General features: G+C 37.0%; 1 protein-coding gene across 1 annotated transcript; it reads left to right on the top strand.

Annotated features, from left to right (window-relative positions):
• The first annotated feature begins 1139 nt into the window (after positions 1 to 1139).
• On the top strand, positions 1140 to 2672 carry LOC122987663 (protein S100-G-like). The gene is made up of 3 exons (XM_044359654.1): positions 1140 to 1234; positions 1845 to 2008; positions 2302 to 2672. Exons 2-3 carry the CDS (start codon positions 1868 to 1870, stop codon positions 2449 to 2451), a joined length of 291 nt encoding a protein of 96 aa, XP_044215589.1. The 5' UTR covers positions 1140 to 1234; positions 1845 to 1867; the 3' UTR covers positions 2452 to 2672.
• Positions 2673 to 21567: the final 18895 nt, after the last annotated feature.

Consider the following 21567-nt stretch of genomic DNA (forward strand, 5'->3'; position numbering starts at 1 on the left):
CTTGCTCAATGTAAAGAGCAGCCTAATGAAGTGAAGTAAGTGAATTACTGGATACCGTGTGCCTCTAAAATCCTTCAGATAAATGAAATACTGGATATTTTCACCTCTTTGGACCCCTGAAACCCTCTGAATTAATGAAATACTGGATACTTTTACCTCTTCAGACATCACTTCATTTTAAGGAGTATATTTTCTATACTCTAAACCACTTAACATGATGAAAATGATCATGACATTTGATAAGGCTTATAGATCTACTTTTAATATTCGGGTATTAGTTTTGCAATTTCTATTGCAGCTAAGCTGTATGATTATATCTTTTATCTTGCCAAATAATTTGTCATTTAAATTCTACTTCCTCTTGTTCTACCGGTTTTGCTTTTTAATTAAGAACTCCTCCTTTCTTATGTAGTTTAATATTCTTTTACCCTCCTCCTTTTTTCATTGGTCAATGTTCTCCTTGAGTGAGGCAGGGGTTCCTTTGCCTTAGATTGCATCCAGACCTTTAGTAGAAGCCGGCAGTTGAAGGTGACACCTTGTCTCCAAAGATCCCAGACCCTGTGGGAGGTGGTCTGTTCATTTGTGGTCACATTTTATGTTTTGTTCCTGTCTCTTTTAGATTAAAAAAATGTCTTGAGTATTGTGTTGGTGCTATATTGACCCAAACTGGGTAATATGTTATACCAGTGATTTCAAAGTGTAGCCAGAAAGAAAAAGTATTTTCTTTGTCATTTGAGTGAACTAACTCTTTAAATTGACCAGGTGGAGAAGGACTGTGGTGTATTTGACATGAAAGTACCATGACTCACAACTGTAATACAACCCACCAAATAGCCTTTAATCACACAACCCCTCAGTTTGAGTACCTTTGAGTAGAATTTATATTTCAGGAAACATTGAAATTTTCATCCAAACTGAAGATGTATGCAATAATGCTGCACCTGCTACACCTTAAAAGTGAAAAAGGCAAAAGTAAACATTATTTTATTCATGCTGGCTTACAAGCCTGCCTCGCCTAATGTCCTTTTATAAAGAGCTTTTCTTCTTAACGGTCTGTTTGCTATGAAGAACAAACAGCTTGTGGTTGCATTGTACATACCAGGTGACTCACCTGTTTGGAGGGAGGCACCCATCTGTTTTTGATTTTTTTTCACATAGAGAGGAGTGTATATAACTGATGAGATAAGAGCTGAAGCCACTTCCACTTCCTACTCCTTATACTGCCAGTATCCAGGTGAGTTCCTGCTGTTGGTTTTCTATCATGTTAGCTTCAAACCTTCAATATTTAAAGCAGTCGGATCTGAGGTGAGACTTGAAAATATGATTATAGATTATAGAGGAATGTTAATGATGTGTCACAGGCTATTTTTTTTTTTTCACATTATTATTATTATTATTATTTGGGGGTCCTCTGTTGCACACGCTCTTGTATATACTGGATTATCCAACTAGTATTACAATTTTGTGTGCAACTGAGAAAGCATACATTAAAGTACATGAGTTTTTTCATTAAAAATGCAAATAACAAAAGATTCAAACAAGCTTCAAAGACTGCAGTAATTAAAAATGAAAGTTAGAGACTAAAATTAAAACTAAACTTATGAGCTGAAGGCAAGTCAAGTGTAACTTAGAGAGAAGGAAGAAAGCCATGTGAATTATAAAATAGGGATATGTTAAGTTATTACAGTGAATAATATAATTATTATTAACAACACTGAATTGTTTTTCCTCCAGCTACACAAAATATTTACTCTTTAGCTTTCTACAGCTCTAATAAATGACAATAAAATGCCATTTCATAACTACAGTTGTTGATTTGTGACTCTCTTGAATTGTCTTTCTAGGCTTTGATTGCAATACTGAAAACATGCCTACCAAACTTGAAGAAGGTATGATGGTCCTCAGGGAAGCGTTCCACTCCTATGCCTCAAAAGAAGGAGACCCCAAAACGCTGAACAAAAAAGAGCTGAAGACCCTGATTGAGACAGAATTCCCCAGCTTCATATCAGTGAGTGTTTCTTTTTAACACATTTTCAGTGCAAAACTTCAGTCCCTGCACATTACTTAGTTAATGATAAACTGCAAGTTTTTCCTCAATATTTTAGACTTGGTGACGCTTACGATGTTTTTAAAGGATAAGACTGTCAATATTCTATATCTTTTTTTAATTAACTCTGCAAAAAGGCCAAAACTAACATTGAGTGACTCTTAATACTTTTCAATTTTCAGTATTGAAAATAAATGGATAACTGACCTTAGTGCCTTTTTATCTCATGATTTTACCTCATGCGTCTGTTTTAGGACTGCAAGGACCAAGCATCACTCGATGAGTGTATGTCTGATCTGGATTTCAACGGCGATGGTCAAGTGGACTTCAATGAGTTTATGATGGTGCTTGCTACAGTGACTCTGGTGTGTCAGTTCATGGCAGAAGAGATGGGCGAGAATTAGAGCAACTGTGACAACCTGGAAGTCTGCCATTTAAATTCAATCCATTTGAAATTCTTAACAGCATTTACACAGTAACACTGTTCATCATGTTATAGATGTAATGGTTTGAATTGTTTCTTAATCACAGAAACTTGTAATGTTGCTAAAAGAAACACCACTGACGAATCAATAATTTATGATTTTGTCCAAAACTCATCATCTCAATAAAGATGTTATACTGGATTCTCAAGTCTGTTATTTTTGGAAACTAAACTGGTTTGCTCAGTAATGTCGTAAAACCATGAGCACTACCTAGTGTCTGTTGTGGGTAATTCATGTGAACCTGATGACCCCACATCATCCTTTCCTCCCAGTTCAATGGAGAGAATATTTGCAAACCATTTGAATTAATCTTGTCTTTGAATATATATGATTGTTTTGCATAGGTAGATACATGTAAGGTGAGTAATGACTCATGGTTTGACCTTTTCTCCAGAGTGATTCAATAGCAAACGTCCTCTGAAATAAGAGAAATAAGCTGCCTGACAATTACATGAATCCTACAATAGACTGTTTCACGGCAGACATTTTGACTTGTCATAAAGAGAAATGAAACAGTCTGAGGCACAGCTATATTTATAAAAAAAAATAATTAACTAATTAATTAATCTAAACTTTATTTACTGTTTGCCTGGTGGTCCAATCAGAGCACTCTACTCTCTTTTGTATGGACGCTCTGTGTTCTCAGGACAATGAAAGCAAAGGCAGAAAGCCAATATGTACACAAACATTAATTCACTAACCAAGACCACGCCAAGAACAATATGGATTTCGATGGTTTAATTGAGATAATGAAAGAGAGCTGAGACGTTGATGGATAGGTTGGAGAACCTGATGAAGAGATTAGAGATGGAGGGATAAAGTGATGGGGGAGGAAATGGGTGAAGGGTGAGAGTTGCAAACTGAAACAAGAAGGGAGATGAACGGATAAGGTGTGCCTAAATACTCTGTTTTGCTAAAGTGGGAAGTGTACAAGGTGTGGACTTTGTTCCCGAACATTGTTTATAAATCTATAAAACTCATAAATGGAGAGATGGTGAAAAGGGGCTTTAATAAAATCTCAATACAACAATATATAATGAAGGCCTTGTTAACCTTAAAGATCTGCTCTTCATTCAGGTTTAACCATTGCAGGAACAGGAAACCTGCAAAACCAGGTGATCTGTTTCTGCTGCAGATTATTCTCTCTGAGTGGAGAAAAAAAAACATTTAATGGCCTTTTTCACCAAGCTCTGTTTTAAATTTGGGGTCCTCCAGATTGAGACACTCCTGAAATCTAGTAAAACAGTGAGTTTGCCTATAGAATAGAAGGGAAAAGATGATCTACTAAGACATGCAAGTCTCTCCTACTGTAACTGACAGAGGGAAGACTACTGTACAAGTCACAAAGATGAGATATCAAGCCTTCTCCTGATATGATACAGATTTCTTTATCCCGCTAAGATACATAAAGAGAAATGTCAAACTTTGAAAGTTTTTTGCAGGGATGGCAGGTGCTAATACTGCTAACACTTATCTAGAGAGACACTGACAATATTCACACTTTCTAGCAGGCAGAGCAGTGAAACTGATTACAGCACAGTCAGACAGCTTAATGAAATGCAGGGTTTGACTCCAGCACAGACGTGTGACAGGACGGGGTTGCAGAGGCTGATAGAGGCAGCCTCACATCAACACAAGTAGGATGAAGAAACATTTGTGGACCAAAACATCCCTGAAAAGGTCCGCGCACAATACAGTCTGGAGAAGCTCAATACAGGCCCTAACACAGTCGTGAAGCTTCTTCAATTATGCACCAGCAGCTACTCTGATTGTCATTTATGCTGAAAATCTTCCAAAATAAAAGCTCTGATGTCATGATACTGCAAAATACTGTAAAATACAAAGGCAATATGGTTTGCTGGTCTAAGATACAGAGAAAGATCATAACAACCAAGCAGCAGCTTTATTGACATGCAGCAATAGTGCCATCAAGTGTATGCAAGTGACACCTACAGGTAGATGACTGTACCAACATTAATAGTGTTTATTAAACGCTATCTCCTCCGAGGGCGTAAATGGTATCGGCTTCCAACTTTGGTACATGACTTATGACACTGTGCTGAATAATAGTTGTTAAAAACTTTGTAATAACTCGAACGGTTTGGATTTTATAAGCCCTGAAAGTTGTGCCACATTGGTCAAAAACAGTAAAAGATAGAAAAGTCATGTAAATTCAAGATTTGTAGGTCGAAGTCTCGTGATTCATTTAAAGTTCAAATGAAGTTTGTATCTAAAACTATGTGGAAACAGTAAATGTTCAAAAAGGTGTGGGTTCACTCACACTCTCCATTCAAATATATGAGTATTTTTCTGTGTCCAGCTGCAGTTATTTATTGTCTCTACACACCTGACAGTACACATTTCAATCAAACTTTCAAAATAAAAGCACACCACACTTGTAAGAAATATCCCTCATTTTTAAAAAGCAAAATTATTTCATTGTTATTGTTATGATTATTATTATTAACTTTACAGCTTAATAAAATTTAAACGGGTGGGTACAGTTGTCATGAAAGGGGAAATTAGCTATAGAGACCAAAACCGTTTTTTGGACGAGGCTGTAAACATGTTTATTTCTGCTGTAAAGTTGGACATTTTAACATGGGGGTCTACGGGGATTGACTCACTTTTGGAGCCTCAAGTGGCCATTTGTGGAACTGCAGTTTTTGCATTTCCTCTTTGGCTTCATTTTTCAGCCCTGGAGGTTGCTGCTTGACCACCACCAATACCAACATTCTCAGTTACAGAAAGGGTGAAAATAAATTGCGAAGGAGGCCACATGACTGAGTTTGCCTGGGACCCCAAATCACTAAATCTGCCCCTGTCTGTAATAATACATGATAGCAAAAAGGCTGAAAATGTTTTATTTTTTCAGTGTCTGGACGACATCCGTACATAGTTCCCATGAAACTCACATATTAGTGTCGCCGTACATTTTATATACTATACTTAACTGTGTTGGGTGTTGAGCTCTCTGTTGCTGTTCATTTTTTGTTATGCTGAGTCAGCAACGTAGGTTTTCTAAATCAACAATACAAATAGCAATGCAAGCGATGCTTACAAAACATTTTTGATTGATTTTTGAGTTCGCTATTGGAATTTCAGTGATTAAATATAAGATAACAATACATTAGCCAATGTTTGTTTTATATAATATAAACAAAAGATTTTCTTATATTTTGTTACTTGGTTTATTTTACACTTGAAAATTTGTCTGTGTTGTCTGGTGGACAAACTGTGTATCAGTGAAACTGATTCTTAATGATGAACAAATCTTTTACTGCAATTTCTTCACTTTTCAGCCTACATTTACACAGATGTGTATATATCTGTGATAAGCTAATATATCAGTCAGTACATCTTAAGTGAGTAGCATCATCCACCCTTTTAATATTGTCATTGTCACAAGGAATATGGAAAATGTCATCATACTTTCCTGCACAACATATGAATCAGTTTGATTATGCTCTAATGTCTTTACTTTATAAAACTGATCAGTGGTATAAACCAGATCAATACAGCTCATTTACTTTAGTTGTGTCAACAGTGTCTGGATCTCCAGAAAGCAACATTTCTTATAAAAAAGCATCAATCAATTCTTTCTGTGTAAAAAAAACAAAACAAAACAAAACACAGCAGTCCACCTAAAGATCAGAAGCCTACAGGCATGCAGTTTGAACAGCATCATAATATTATTTGTTCATTATTAGTTTGACAGCTTTCAAATGAAAGATGCCAAATCCAGATTATTGATCACGTGTTGTCTTGATCTGAGTAAGCTCAAAAATCATCGGTCGATCACGGTTACCCTGGTTCATAAAAATGTGATAATATCTCAGTTTGATGAGATAATCTCAGACGTTCTTGATTTTATTGATCTGGCCTTCATTCGGAGATATTGACACATTTTGTGTGTGAGAGTGTGAGATTTAATCAGTTTTCAAGACTTTAGTGTGAACATGCATGTGTTAACATGTGATCAGTTTAAATGTACTATTATTAGTACTAATTTTCTATATTTTTGGCAGAAAGTCTTTGTGCATGCATGACTCTCTCGACATTCTCTTCTGAAAGGTTCTGACTGTCAGTTAAAATAAAAGAAAATCTGCTTGCTTCAGTCATTACAAGTAATATATATATATATTAAATGCATCAATTCAGTAACTGTGACATTGCAACAAGTGAGATATTAAGCAAGGCAATTTTATGAATATACCACTTTAATGGAATTACTGTTAAACTTAGGAAAAACAATCAAGAATCAAGTATCATTTAGTAATTAAGTCTTTGCAGTCTTGTTCCCTAGTGTGTAAAGATCATTACAATCTCAGCATGCAGCTCAGTATGGCTGCAGACATCTGTTGAAGACAAAAATAATCTTTACAAATAAGTAAGTGAAGATGGTGCTAGTGTCTAATAATTAATTCTTTCTGATTAAAGAAATAACGACAAAATATCTCAGATAATAAAAGGATAAAAGTACATGGAGTTGGGACAGTTACACAATTAATTGGTTGATAATATTTTCTATAAATCCTATTTCCCTGGCCTAAAAAGTAGTCAGATTTATATATACAGTAAGTGTTTATTCCCAGAAAAAGATACTGACATTATCTCAGTGAAGAAGTGATATAAGCTGTAATTGGAAACAACATACAGTACAGAGACTGACCAGCAGATGGAGACACAGACTTCATTATAACCAGCAGTCTACACAGATCCACCAGTCAACCAGAACCCCTTCACCCCCCTGACCACCCTGATGAAGGACCTGTGAGGCCGAAACCAGTTGTTGTTTAACCAATATGCCCAACTAAATAAAGGCTTTTTAATACAACATCTCTTCTTGCTCTGCTTAAGAGTGGCTGAAGAACATTTTGCCCCTTTCTGACCCCCTTGATGTTGGCTGTCACTGAACTTTATTGTCCTGATTTCTTTTGTGATCTGTGGTTGGATGGATGAAATTTGTGCTTTTATTTAATTTTTGATATAAAACACTTTTCCTACAAGATGAAAAGGTGACTTCTTGGTAATAAAAGGTCGTTATCCAATAACACCAGCACATATGGGCATTCTTACCAGTTTATGTCATTCAACGTATTGATGATTTGACTCAACATATTCAATATTTTTCGTGATACATTACCACAGTTATTTGTCTAAATACGTAGTGTTTTACATAGAGATTAACAAATCTCTTTGTCCACACCTTGTTCACATGATGTAAATGTAAATAAAGAAGCTGCATTTTTCTTATATTGCAGTATAGAGTCGTATGTATGATAAGGAAAAATGTAAGATCTGTTATTTTGTTGTAACATAACCCTGTTTGGCTGCTTAGCACTTGAGCCGCTAATGTTAATAGCATCAACGATATGCTTCCACATGGTGGGTAAATACTATATGGTGGTTGCACTAGTTGTGAATGGGGCTTTTATGTAAGCTGTAACCCCAAAGACTAGTTAATGTGCTCCTTGGCCTTGGAACTAACGCTTGATTACTACCGTATGTAGTAAGCTAGTTAGCCACACATGCTACCATTTGAAGCTGACAATAAAGCAAATTATCCCACTGTTTAATACGTTTTTTACACTTTTCCTCTTAAGTTTTTGGTTAAAAACACCACCCTCCCAACTCTTTAAATTCATAGTATTGCTCTTGCTAGAGCCCCATGCACACTGGTTCGACGTGTTGGAGAAATCCAAAGCTTGCCAGATCTGCCATGCCCTCTTATGGTTGCTACAGTATGCTATGATTGCACAACATGATATATTTAACCCAAGAGAAGCACTCAGACATGAAGACGTTGTAAATGTTTAGACAAAGGCAGTTTATTGTAAAGTTGTAGATGTAGCAGATTCTGATCGGTGAAGCGCGGTAGGTGACGATAACAGTGGCTGAGCCAGAGCGGGTCAAATGAGGCACAGAGCCGAGCAGGTAGACTGGGACGACTGGAGGCAATGAACTTGAGGCACAGGTAAACAGAGGATTAGCCAGGGTAACATTACACAAGAGAATTACTTCTTGACTGGGAAAGTTGGCCGATGCGTCTATACCACGTTGTACACGGAACGATCTGGTGAAGAGCGGAGTGCAGACCAGGGTTTAAACACTGTAGGCTTCTGATTAGTGGATGAGCAACAGGTGTGCAGGTGAGCTGGATCACGACTACCCAGGCTGAGACACTCACAAACAGAAACAGAAGCAGAGACCAACAGGGGACAAGGGAGGGGAAAACTGTGGGAGACAATAGGAATGAGGGAGAGACCCTGACTAACCATAACGCAATCTCTGTTTGGGTTAGCAGTAATCGTTGATTAACCACAAAAATATTTGGGAATATGCATCATGTAAGCGCAATGTAAACCGAAATAGGTTTATATAGGTTCAGGTAATAATGCAGATGTTACATTGTGTTTTAGTGCTGCATTCAGTATACAAAACCTTTTTTGCAAAATCTGCAATTAATCTCATTACCACAAAGGAAAAATAGTAAATATTATAACTTTTAATGCAACATACTAAGCACAAGGGAGGAATTAGCTCTCATCCTAATTGGCTGTCTTTGAAACATTAAATAATAACTGTACATCATGCTGATTAGGAGAATGAATGAATGAAATCACTGATTTACATTTCAAAACGAACTTTGCATTACTCGTGTGTAAAGATCTCTTCGCACACTGTATGAAGATAATGTGTTTTAAAGTGTTTTTCCCATCCCCTCGCTCATCCCCTTCATTCATGTGACACATTATCAAATTATCCAGAACTGACAGCATACACAGTCTTAGTCAAACATGACACAGCGGTGCCACATGTTAACTGGCAAGTGGTGTGTTTAGGACCGAGATGGACAGGAAATGTGCTATGGGTGAGAGTCATACGGAGATTCAATATCCTGATGTTTGGAGTGATAGCTGATGGGAAGTGTTTACACATACGAGTGTAATGCAATAAAATCATATTTAAAGAGTTGTATGTGAAACTAACCATGTGGCTTGTACTGATGTAAGCATTACTAACACACTTACACACCAATGCACATTAAACATAAGTGTGTGCGTGTGCATGTGTGTCATCAAAAGAGTGTGTGTGTATCCTGATGTGTCCTGAAAATGAAATAAGGATGATAGTCCTCTGTCAGAAGTCAGACGCTATCAGATGTAATAGAAACAGTATAAAATATAAATATATATACAAATGTCATAAGAATATACATAAAAAAAATTTTTTTCCTATAGAATCTGCTGGTTAGATTTTGATCTTTTCATGTAAAACCTTTAATTACATGTCTGTAATTTCCTTCCTGGAAAGAAAAATGTAATTTGATACTAATAGAGTATAGAGAGTATAGTGGTATACTTCCAATTCATTTCTAATTTCCAATATGTTTCTTCTATAATTTAGAGTTTCTTCTCAGTGTACAGCACATCAGCGGAACATGCAAAAATGTGAACTTTGTCTGAATAATTAAACATACATGGAGAATAGAGTTTCAAATAATAATAATAATGTATAATTGATTATTTTTTCTCTTGGGTTTAAATAGAGCAGATCTTTCAAAAAAAAAAAAGGTTCCTCCAAAAAAATCATACTTAACAACTCTTTATAAAGTTAAGACAACTAACTAAACCCACAGTCTCATAACTTTGTCTTCAGTTTCCCTATGTTTAGTACCACTGTAACGTAACCTCACATCCATAGCTCTTTCTAGGAAACATTTTAGGAAATAACAAACCCATGTGAGAGGGTTTTATAGTCTGAAAACCATGAATATTCCATAGAAAGTTTCATGGGAATCCAAATGAGAAATTCACATAAATTTTCCTCACCAGAGAAACAGCATTAGTCATTTGTTTAAACGCTTCAAATGTCAAAGCATTTTCTTGTGGTCATGTGAATGGTGACTGTTTTCTGCAGAAGCAAAGGCAGAAGTATGATTATGTTTTTCCAGCACTGCAAAACATCTCAAGGAGGGACATATAGTGGATTTTTGGGTGCATTAAATGTCTGGGTTTGATAATCAACTTTCTCTTAGGCATTAAGAGTGAACCTTTACCAAGTAGCAGTTGTCAACACTTAGGCAAACCTTAACCAGAGAGGTGGCAGACTTGAAATACGCTCATAAGAGTTGTTTAATCTGTCAAACTGGTTGTTTTGGGAGGCACTAACAAAAAAGGGTATTTTGTGAATTTGTGATAAGAGGACTCGTTAATTTATAAATGAAGTCTCAATTCATGGGTCCAGATAAAGGTGGCGACTGGATGAGCTTTCATTTTCGGTTGCCATCTTTGTTTCGGTTAAGGAGATGCTGCGTGTGCAAAGATTCAAAGTTCAGCTGGAAAATATGAGAACAGACCTCTGCTAGCTTTAAAAAGGTTATAGATTGAATATAAAATATAATCCTCAGTTACGATGTGAATGGTGAATGAGAGAGTTCGGAGAAAGACTGAATTCATCTTAATGAGTGGAAAGTTGTTAAATCGATCTAATTGGAAAATGACATTGTGGAGTGGAAGTATTACTCTCCTAGTGATGTATTTGTGGACAAATGCCTTTTTATGTTCATTCCATACAATGTTTGCTTACAGGTCTGCATGACGCTCATGTAGGAGGGCAGAGTGTGTGTCTACATGTGTACTGACCCAGTTAGCCATTAACAGACGGAGCATGTTGTATTACCTTCCTTTATTTGTTTGAACTGAAGTAAAACCTTCTTCTGTAATTTTACCTCCAATTTTCGTTTCCCAGCTCCCAGCTCCCTCCCTCCTCCTGTCTACCCACTGGAGCTACTCACCGTTTACTGGGAAGAAACCATCAGCACACTGGACAAACACCAGGCTGGAACATGCTGTAAACTTTTTTATGGGAATGGTTTTTCCCCAAGAAGGTATTTTTTTTCAGTAGGTCTTCATGTGTCTAAAACTTTGATCTGATCCAAAAAAAACATGCATAAATCCATTTTCACTTTCTTTGTTAAGGACTTTGAGCTGCATTTTGTATGAAAGGTGCTATACAAATAAAGTTAATATTATTATTAATAAAAAGAGCCCCAATCTCAAAAGAGCCTAAAGACGATTAGACACACTCAAAAAACAGAAGAAAAGAGCAACAATACATATAATTTTTCCTGCACTCCACATCATGTGATCAGAGCTGATAACAAGTCTACTCAAGTGACAATATAGTTGGACGCAACTCAGACCAAGTTACACTGAATATAATTTCAACCCAGCTCATCTCACATCTTTGGTCGGGTCTCAGAGTTATTAGTAGCCCAGTGGAAGACCTCTTGTTTTCCAGACCTGTTTGTTTGTCTGTGTTCACATTGCCTATCTATACCACATTTAATTGTAACCGAAAAAGTCAAACTCATGGTGATGCCAGAGGAAAAGTGAGATAATGTAGAGATATTTTACTGGATAAGGGGGAAATTTAACCTGCTGGTGTCACTAGGGGGCCACCAAAGTCAATAGGACTGAAGTCATGGCAATCCAATCAATAGGGGTTAAAGATATTTCTGTCTGGACCAAAATGGTGGACCAACAGACAGACCAACATTGCTAGGCTGCTAGCATGACTAAAAATTACTTGGTTATGGTTAGGGAAAGATTGTGGTCATGGGTCAAAGAAACCAGCATTGGCTGTTTGTACGTAATACATGGATGCGAACAGCAGTCTCCAATTTCGAAATCTTGTGCTATGTTGACCAAAACATCTATCTCGCCCCCCCTTCCCAAGAGGTTTTGCACTGCTATAACTTTTTATGATTAAGGATTTAATGCCTGACAGTAAAAAAACCTTTTCACACACATTGTTCTGAAGTGGAAAAATTGATTATATGGATTATTTTTGCCGAATAACCTCAAACAAAGGTAGAAACTGTGACGCTTGGAGTCTGGTCCTCGTTATCATACGATACTTAAAGTTTACTGCTAGGAGTGAAAGAGAGTTATCAGTGCATCCCTGCTGTTTGCATAGTTTCTCTAGTGAAAGATGGACCTGGACAAGCAGCGATAGGACTCAGGTCAATGTTTACCTCTCACCTTTCTTATCAAGCTAGGAGTTTGCCCTCCGCCCAGACAGAAAGCCCCTCGCCTCTCCCCTTAGTGTTGCCTCCCTTCTGTTCACAGCGGTTTCAGCTGTTGGGCAACAGATGATACAACACTGACAAAGAGAGAGCTGTGAGAGCCGAAACCACAGAAACACAAAACACAGATGACGTTACGTTTGAATCCACAGCAGGCCGAGGGCAGACTAAAAGGCAGAAGAATGTGTATTATGAACATGATAAACTAAGCACTGTTTTGTTGACTATTAACCTTTTTCAGAGAGGTTAACCCTAATCCTAAATGTAATCCAACATTAACTACACGCCTTTTTATCTCTCTTTTTGACCTCTGAGTTCAACCTCCACCCTGCTCCACCTGTGTCCCCCCCTCTCTTTACTTGCAGGTGTAGTCATTCAAAAGGAGAAGTCCACCTTAAAACGCTGTCAACAACTGCCATGGTTATATGTAACATGCCCATTTAGGAGTTTAGTGTTCTCATGGACAAAAGAAAATGAGATGTGTGGATATTTTCCAATAACTGTATTGTAAGATTTAAGGTTTGGTTTCGGTTTATTACAACTTGTAATTTTTGAGTTTTCCATCTGAAATTAATTCAACTGATTTGAGTTTATAGTTCAGGACAAACTTGACAGTGTTTACACACAAACGCCAAGGTTTTGAGAGCATACAACTGTTAAAAGAATTTCTTCGTAATGACCATTAAACAACAGAGACCGGAGCCGAAGTATCAAAATTTTAACAGAATTTATTTTCTTGTACAAGAAGGAGCGTTTCGCAGCGCAACCTTAAGTGGGCGTTACAGTTCTTTTCTTAATCTATCAAATACAGACTTATAAATAACGTCATGTTTGTTTTCAGTTCTCCTGTCCAAATGCCATCCTGCCCAACTGACCCTGAGATTACATGTCTCAAAACCATGCTATCAAAAACATGCACTTACTTAAGAAAACAAACAATGAATTAAAAATTATTGCATATGTCCATTTCAGTTTTAACCCCAATGCTCTGTTTGGGGTTCTGGAGACTCCAGGATCTATTTAACTGCTCAAGAAACATACTTAACATTGGTCCTGGCAAGTACATTTCTGTAATCTTATCCTAAAACTTACTTTTTTCTGTGAGGTTCAGCAGATTCAGCAAACTCTTCAAACTGAACGAACTTGTCGTAAATTACTCATTACAGCCTGAAGAATGTCACCTGTTCATGAGAAAGTGTGTATTTATGATATTTAATCATTAGCACAATCAATGCCTTGAAAATGGCTATATATGGTCACTTGTTCTGCTGTTTGTGGGCACGTTTCATTTATAGTAATGTTACCAAAGAATAACAATTTCTGTTGAATACTTCTGTGGTCAGAAATCAGCAGAAAAACGAAACAAACCAAGTTTATAAGATTAGTAGGTGACCTTAAACCATTTGAAAATATAAATACAGCTACCAGTGATGTGTCATTTGAGTAGTGTTGTACTGTGTTACAAATAAAGAGGAAACATAAAGTTGACATGAAGTTAGATGCTAAAAATCCTCCTTCTAACATAAAGCAGTATATGGTGGTCAAAGGGTATAACAGTCAAGAAGATATTAGCTGAGAGAATATTATGAAACACAATGCATAACTTATAACACATGAAATATTTTCACATAACAATGCTTTATGATAGGGATGTGCAGAGGGTCCAGTATTTGTATTTGTATCTGTATTTGTTGAGGCAGCAAAATTATTTGTATCTGTATTCAAATAAAAGTGGAAAGAGGCTTAAAAATTCTGTTTTTGTTTTTATTACGCTTTTAATTTTAGAAAATTAAAGTGTTACAATAAGTGTTCATGAAGCGTGTGTCAGTAGCTCAGCTTTATCTCTGGTGAACACCCCCAACTCTGGGAATGATGTCCAAATTAGGAAATATGCGTCATGTAGCAGGTGGATGTGACTCCCCTCATTAAGACCTGCTGATAGACGTCACAGTGGAGCAGCGGACAGAGACTGAGATAGCGATGTAACCGACCTGTGCACTGGCATTTGACATGGTTTATTTTTATTTAAACAAATAATTTTAAAAATGTTTGTATGAAACAAATATTCGTAAAAAATAAAAACACTATTTGTGCTTTGCCGAATAACGTATTTGTATTCGGGCACACCCCTACTTTATGCTCACCTTCATTAAATGTGCTGCCCAGTTTGTGGCAAACAGAACAGTTCAGTGCTTTCCTACATATTTTGTTTTAGTAAAGTCAAAAGAAAAGAAAAATATATATATTTAAAGGAGAAAAATAGGTGAATTTTGCCATTTTTACAATAGTTATTATACATACAACAGTGGGTTTGTGACCCAAACAATGAGAAAGTAGTTCAAGAAAACACAAGGGTTAAAAATGGTGCACGTTTTATTGACTTGACTCTTCATCGCCTTACATAATCTTTGAACTTTTAAGACTTTGTAACTCTGTCCCTATTGATGCCATGTCATTCTTACTAACTAAACACAGTGGCATATTTTGTACGTCAATGGTACGTGACTCTGTATGTGTGTGTGTACGCGTGACGAATCAAGTTCCTGCCCCTCACAACAGTCAGGACAAAGGTAGTCGTCGCACTGCAGACAGAGAGTCGGCAGGCGGAGTGAACACACAGATAAATTATATCGACTAATGGCTCATCAAACTGTCATACCGAGCCCAGGAAATGCACGTAGCACTGTGCAGTAACAGAAGAAGAAGAAGAAGAAGACAGAGACACAAGGAAAGGCTATACTTAAAGTGCCGGATGTGGGCCGTCACTCAGGATTGCTCAACATGACATACGACCCGTACAGGCTGTCCTGACAGCAAGATGTTTGTGTTGATGTAATGTTTTAATGTGTGCGTGTTATAAAATATCTGGAGGAAGTTTTTTTTTTAGAAGGGTTAACTTTCTTTGGACATTCAGTTTATTTGAAGCCATATAGTGTGTAAACATACTCTCATTTTCTGTAGTTTTTATTTAACCGCCAATACTGCAGTTGGCTGCTATGAATGTAGAATGTCCCTGAAGCTGCCAGAGGTTGTTGCTCAAGGGACTCTGAAACCTAGAAATCTGATTTTACAACTCACTGACATCTTTCTCAGTTCTTTTCTTGCTACAAAATCCTAATCAGGGCTAGAGGACTGAGCTTGGGTGGAGCTGTTAATTAAGGCAAACAGCTCCCCTAAGGTCCTGTTTATTGACCAGTAATTTTAAAAAATGTCTGTGTATCATCCATATATATATGTATGTATATATATACATTGTGTCCTATTACTTAATGGTGTGTGTGTGTGTGTGTGTGTGTGTGTATTTGTTTTTCTCTTCCAACAAGAGGTGTGGATGGATTTTTGTTGGAACATGAGTCAATACCCTTTTTTTCCCCTGAGAACTTCATAATTGCCAGCACATTTGTGCATTTGTGTAAGAGAAAGTTTAAGTCTAAATAACATTATCTGTGTGTGTGTGTGTGTTTGTTTGTTTGTGTGTTGGCTAGTTTAAATGTTTACTTGATGTAAACAAGGCAAGTATAAACTCTTTTTATCTCTTCATGCATGTAATGACTATCAGTAGACTTCTGTTCTGTTCTGAAAATGCATTACAAGACTTGGACAGTATCCATCCAAACCGCAGACGTCTCCAGGGAAACACCTTCTGATTCTCACCATTATCTGAGTCTGCATTTGCCAGGAAAACTATCTTGCACAACTGAAAGACCAAATTTAGAATGATATGGAAATAATTACTTATCCTCCAATCAGACTGCATACCAAAGAGAGATTTACAGTGTTTGTCACGTAGCGCTGAGGCTCAGAGGAGAGTCATTATTGGCTGGACGGAAAAGCAATGACAATCTAAATCATATAAATGTCAAAAAAAAGTAATAAATCAACTTCATTTCAGGATTTTGACCATATATTCTAAAATGATCTTTCTCAGTCAAAACCACTGACCCAAGAACAGTTTGAACAGTTTTTTTTTTTTACAGACTCAGGCTTTTATCTGTATTGAAGATTATAATAACCAATGCAATTTATTTATGGAGCATATGTCATACAAATGGACGTAATAAAGGGAATATCATAAACAAAGACATAAATATTAACAACATTAAAATCTAAACAGTAAAAATGAATAAATAAAATACTGTAGGTTTGGAGGAAGACAACAAGAATCTACAGTGGGTAAGAGCAAGTTGGAAAATATGCATTTTGGGTTTTCTTATGAAATGCGTAAGAAAATATTGATCACTCTTACATCTGTTCAGTATGAAGCTGGAGCCAGGAGACGGTTACAGTTGCTAAGAATAACACAGACACTATCCTGGAGGTCCCACCCAGTCACACACTCTTCCTTCCTCAGCACATCACAAAGTGCTTTAGCCAGTCCTTTGTGCCAGTAACCATCAGGCTCCACAACCAAGGCTTGACCCCCATATTAGACTATAAGACCTGCACTGTCTGTTACTAACTTTTGACTTTTAACTACTGAATCTTGTATGGACTCTGGTACACTTCCACATGGACTCATATACTCATTCATTCATATATGTTCATTTATACCCTATTTATTTATAGACTGGACATATGTACATATTTATATTTATTGATAAACTGTACATACTTTCATGCATTCACTCATTCAGAGATGCAGTGTGGATATCTAAGGCCAGCAACTTAGTGTTTTATTTTGTTTTTTATTTATATTTTTATTCTCTATTCTCATTATCTTGGTTTGCTTCTGGACTCTTACTCTTACCTGTACATCTCCTGTGTATTATTCTCATTGCTATTGCTGCTATGACGCCTGAATTTCCCGCCAGGGATTAATAAAGGTTTATTGTATCGTATTGTATCGAATAAAGACTGAAAGCAGGAAGAAACAACCTCGGTTGGATTTTTTGAGTACCACTTCAGTGACCTAGATGCATCAGATGCAAATCACTGCTGTTCATAATTGTAACTCATTATTGTACATAATTTGTATACATAAGCATAACAGTTTGCACATTTGCATACATGCAGCAGTCAAACAGACAAAAAAAATGAGGGATGCACTGATATGAAAATTCTTGATACCATAAACAGATTGTTTACAGAAATATCTGCAGATGCCAGTACTGTTAGTGGGTCATTTATCATTTGTCATTTTAGTTGTCCATTTGTCTTTCACCTGCCTAAACATAGCTTACCAAGGAACACATCCACCTTAAAAACTTTATGCCAATTTGATTTTTGAAATTATGATTGTCAGCTAATTTCAGAAGATGATGACAATGTAGCTGTAAAACCCGAACCAGCCTAAACAGACTATTTTGTGCCTATGAGAAATAAATATTTTAGAGTTGGTTAATACAACTGTTCTCATTATAGGAAGGTTATTACTTGATGGTATAATGACCTAATAATAATAGAGGCTGAATATGAACATGGCTGTTGAAATTTACAATATTTCTCTTGCTTTTCATTGTACAAACACACACACTCACACACAAATCAGCTTGTAATTATGAAGTTCTCAAAAAGGGAAAAAAGGGTATTGACTTAAGTTCCAAAGAATCCATCCACACCTCCTGTTGGAGATGAAAAAACAATATCCTTTATTATCTCATGGTGACTTTTCCTTCTTTCCTCTCCTCACTTAAAAGTGTCCTCAGTGAAAAACTGGCCAGGTTACTTCTCTTTTATACATGTAACCAGATGGTTGGGTAATGTAGGCTAGAGATGGCCTTCTCTAAATTTACTGCTGGCTATTGTGCACCCTGCACTGCATACTGGTGAAGTTAGATTAACGAAAATGCCTGTGTCAGTAGTCCAGCAGGTGAAAAGACAGCAGCACGTCATGTAGCCCTGAAGTTAGCAACAACCTGTTAGCTACGTTGTTAGCTAACATTAGCGCTATTGAATCACAAGCATTCGTGGCATGGATGTATAAAGAGAAGATTCATGGTTAGAACCATCAACTGTATATAACGATGACAACATGCCAGCCCCCCAAAAGTGAGGCCAAAACATTTTGATCGCCCCCTGGTGCCTGGCTACAGTATAGATATGAGCCAATCTAAAAAAATCAAAGTACACATCAACTAAATTTTTCCCAAAGATGGTTTCTGTCATTTTAGGCAGCTCTTATAACAATGATATAAAAAGAGGGTGTGATGTCATGATTGACAGCTGTGATAGCCGATGTCAAATCTCCGTCGGAGGGTGGGACAGCTGAGGGGGCGTGTCCCGCGGGTCGTCATCCCGCCACCCGACTCCACTGTGCCGACTCTGGCTCCAAATGACGTCGCACAAGCAAGATGGCAGCTCCTGGAAAGGAGATATTTTGGCTTCACGTTTACATAGCGATAGGAAGTAGAGACAGGTCGTCCATATTTATATACAGTCAATGGTTAGAACTCCTGTTTTGTCGGTCAAATGTGTATCAAACCTGTGAGTGTTATAGCTCATTTTTTTCATAAAAACTAGGACTTTCCAGTCTATGTAATCTCACAAGCAAGTGAACATATCTGAGATCATGATATACAAGGGCTTTACTGATTTGGGAGGCTTCCTGCAGCAACTTCTAGGTCCACACAGTGTAGCATGACTGACATTTAAAGCTATTGTACGAGTAAAACTGTCATTGGTCATTTTTATACTGGTAGAGAGTTTACATGTTGGAGAAAAAACAATCACGCCAGCTTAATGTCTCAATTGGCTCAGGTATATTTTTTATCCATGACATGTAAAATAAAAGACAACTGGCCTGTTTTTTCCTACCTTAAAGTTACAACTCATACCAGCATACTTTGATGTCAAAATGCATGCCTGCTACACAAAATGTGAACAGATTGACAGGTCTGCTTACAGTATCTGGCTCTGTCCAAGGGCAACTAAATCTAGCTACCAGAACCTCTAAAGCTGCAGCCTCAAGATGGCAAATTGCGTTTTCACCATAATTATGTGTTGGGTTATTTCTTCAGTGTTTCTCAAGAAATACACTTTTAAATAGAAATGAGGCATCATATTCTAAGGAAACAAACTTAATTGTCCTGAGTGGATGTCTGGTTGGTGACTGAACTTTTGCTTATTTAAAAAGGAAAAAAGAGCACTAGTTTCTTTCTGTAAATTAAACATTTTGTAACCTTTGTTTAACCAAAGACTTAGTGAGCATAAAGTTTCCAGCTGCACCACACTGATTCACACATTTCAATGCATTCCCACTGGGAGCCGCCCAATATTCCCAGTCTGCTGCTGTCGGCCTCTGAGCAGCTCCACTTGGGTCAAGTGTCCATAGACTTTTTTGATGTGAGCTTAATCTGACCAATTTTTATTTTATTTTTTTTAACGGTTGGGCATGGGGATGACGTTATCTCTGTTGGAGACTGTACTTACATCAGTGTACATAATTCATGAATAATTTTCATTGGCAAAATGACTCAATAAAGATGAAAAACTGGAAGAGATATGCTGAAAACTGTGTTTGAAAACAGTAACCCAACCACAGCTAACCTTGTGTTATTGGAAGACTTTTTTTGTCAGCTTTGTTAATGAAAACTGACAAGACATTGATGCGATAAAATGAATTTTGATAGTATTTCTCATGTTATGTATTGTCTCAAGATAAATATGTTCAGAACATGTTTTTAATGTCTATATTACTAAAATTCCTTTAAATCAGACCAGACACCCAGTGCAAAGAGACTTTATAAACAATAAAAAAAAAATAGTTTTTCCATATTACCCTTAAGTAACAACTGTAACCCTATAACCCCCATAACCCTAAATAACCCTAACCCTAATGAAAGGTCAGTAACAAATGCAATGTGTCATTAAATATTAATTTCATGTCAACTATCAATAAATATAGGCATTCATGAGAGCCTGAAATTCTCTTGTCAATGTCCGGTCGACATCGGCACACTGGTTCAACACACGATGGAGCCACATCCAGTGGACATGAGGGGTAACATGAAAAGAGAGACACAAACACTCTGTAATCTCATCCTTGCTTTCCTTTCATAATTAATACCAATTTGGTACCAGTTACTTTTAGACTAAAACCAGTTAAGTGGATTCTGAGTTTGACTAAAATGCTTATACTTGGACTTAACTAGATTAATTTCTACTTGTAACTGAGTCCAGGCTAAGTACTAGGGGTGTGCCCGAATACAAATACATTATTCGGCAAAGAACAAATAGTGGGTTTTATATGCATATTTGTTTTATACAAATATTTTATAAATTATTTGTTGGGGGTGTTTCCCAGAGATAAAGCTGAGCTACTGACACAAGCAAAGTGCTCCCAAGGGACTCTCCATAACCTGTTGTTCCCCTTCTCCTTTCCACAAAGTTAGGTTGTAAAAATTAGGCAATAAATGAAAAGTGCAAAGCAATAATTGCCTGTGAAGTTTTTCTCTACTGTCTGTCTGCAATGAGGGCGATGAGTAAAGTTTTAGCTCAGTAGTCAGCGCAGTCATCTATGATCTGGGAGACTCCAGTTGAGGACCCGATGTGGGGACTTCCTTCATAAGGTAGTTTATTCATGAACACTTATTGTAACACTTTTTCTAAAATTAAAAGTGTCATAAAAACAAAAACAGGATTTTTAAGCCTCTTTCCACTTTTATTCGAATACAAATACAAATAATTTTGTTGCCTCAACAAATACAAATACTGGGATCTCTGCACATCCCTACTGAAGTACAAAACTACAATCTTTTTTTACTGCAACTTTTCGAACCTGCAGTTCAATACTCAAAAGACAGATTTTTAGGTGCATCACTTTGAGATGTCAACGTCAACAAATAGCTAATGGAAGGTAAAATTGTTCAGTTTGAGGCATCAGTGCTGAACCGACGGAGCGTCACATTTTCAGTCATCAATGTGACCGGTCAGTGCAACTCTCTTTTAGGGCAAAGTGAGGACACCAATACCCCTGGGGGTGAAGTGTGTATGTGTGTGTGTGT

The sequence above is a fragment of the Thunnus albacares genome, chromosome 8 (genome assembly GCF_914725855.1).
Source record: "Thunnus albacares chromosome 8, fThuAlb1.1, whole genome shotgun sequence".
Taxonomy (NCBI): Eukaryota; Metazoa; Chordata; class Actinopteri; order Scombriformes; family Scombridae; genus Thunnus; species Thunnus albacares.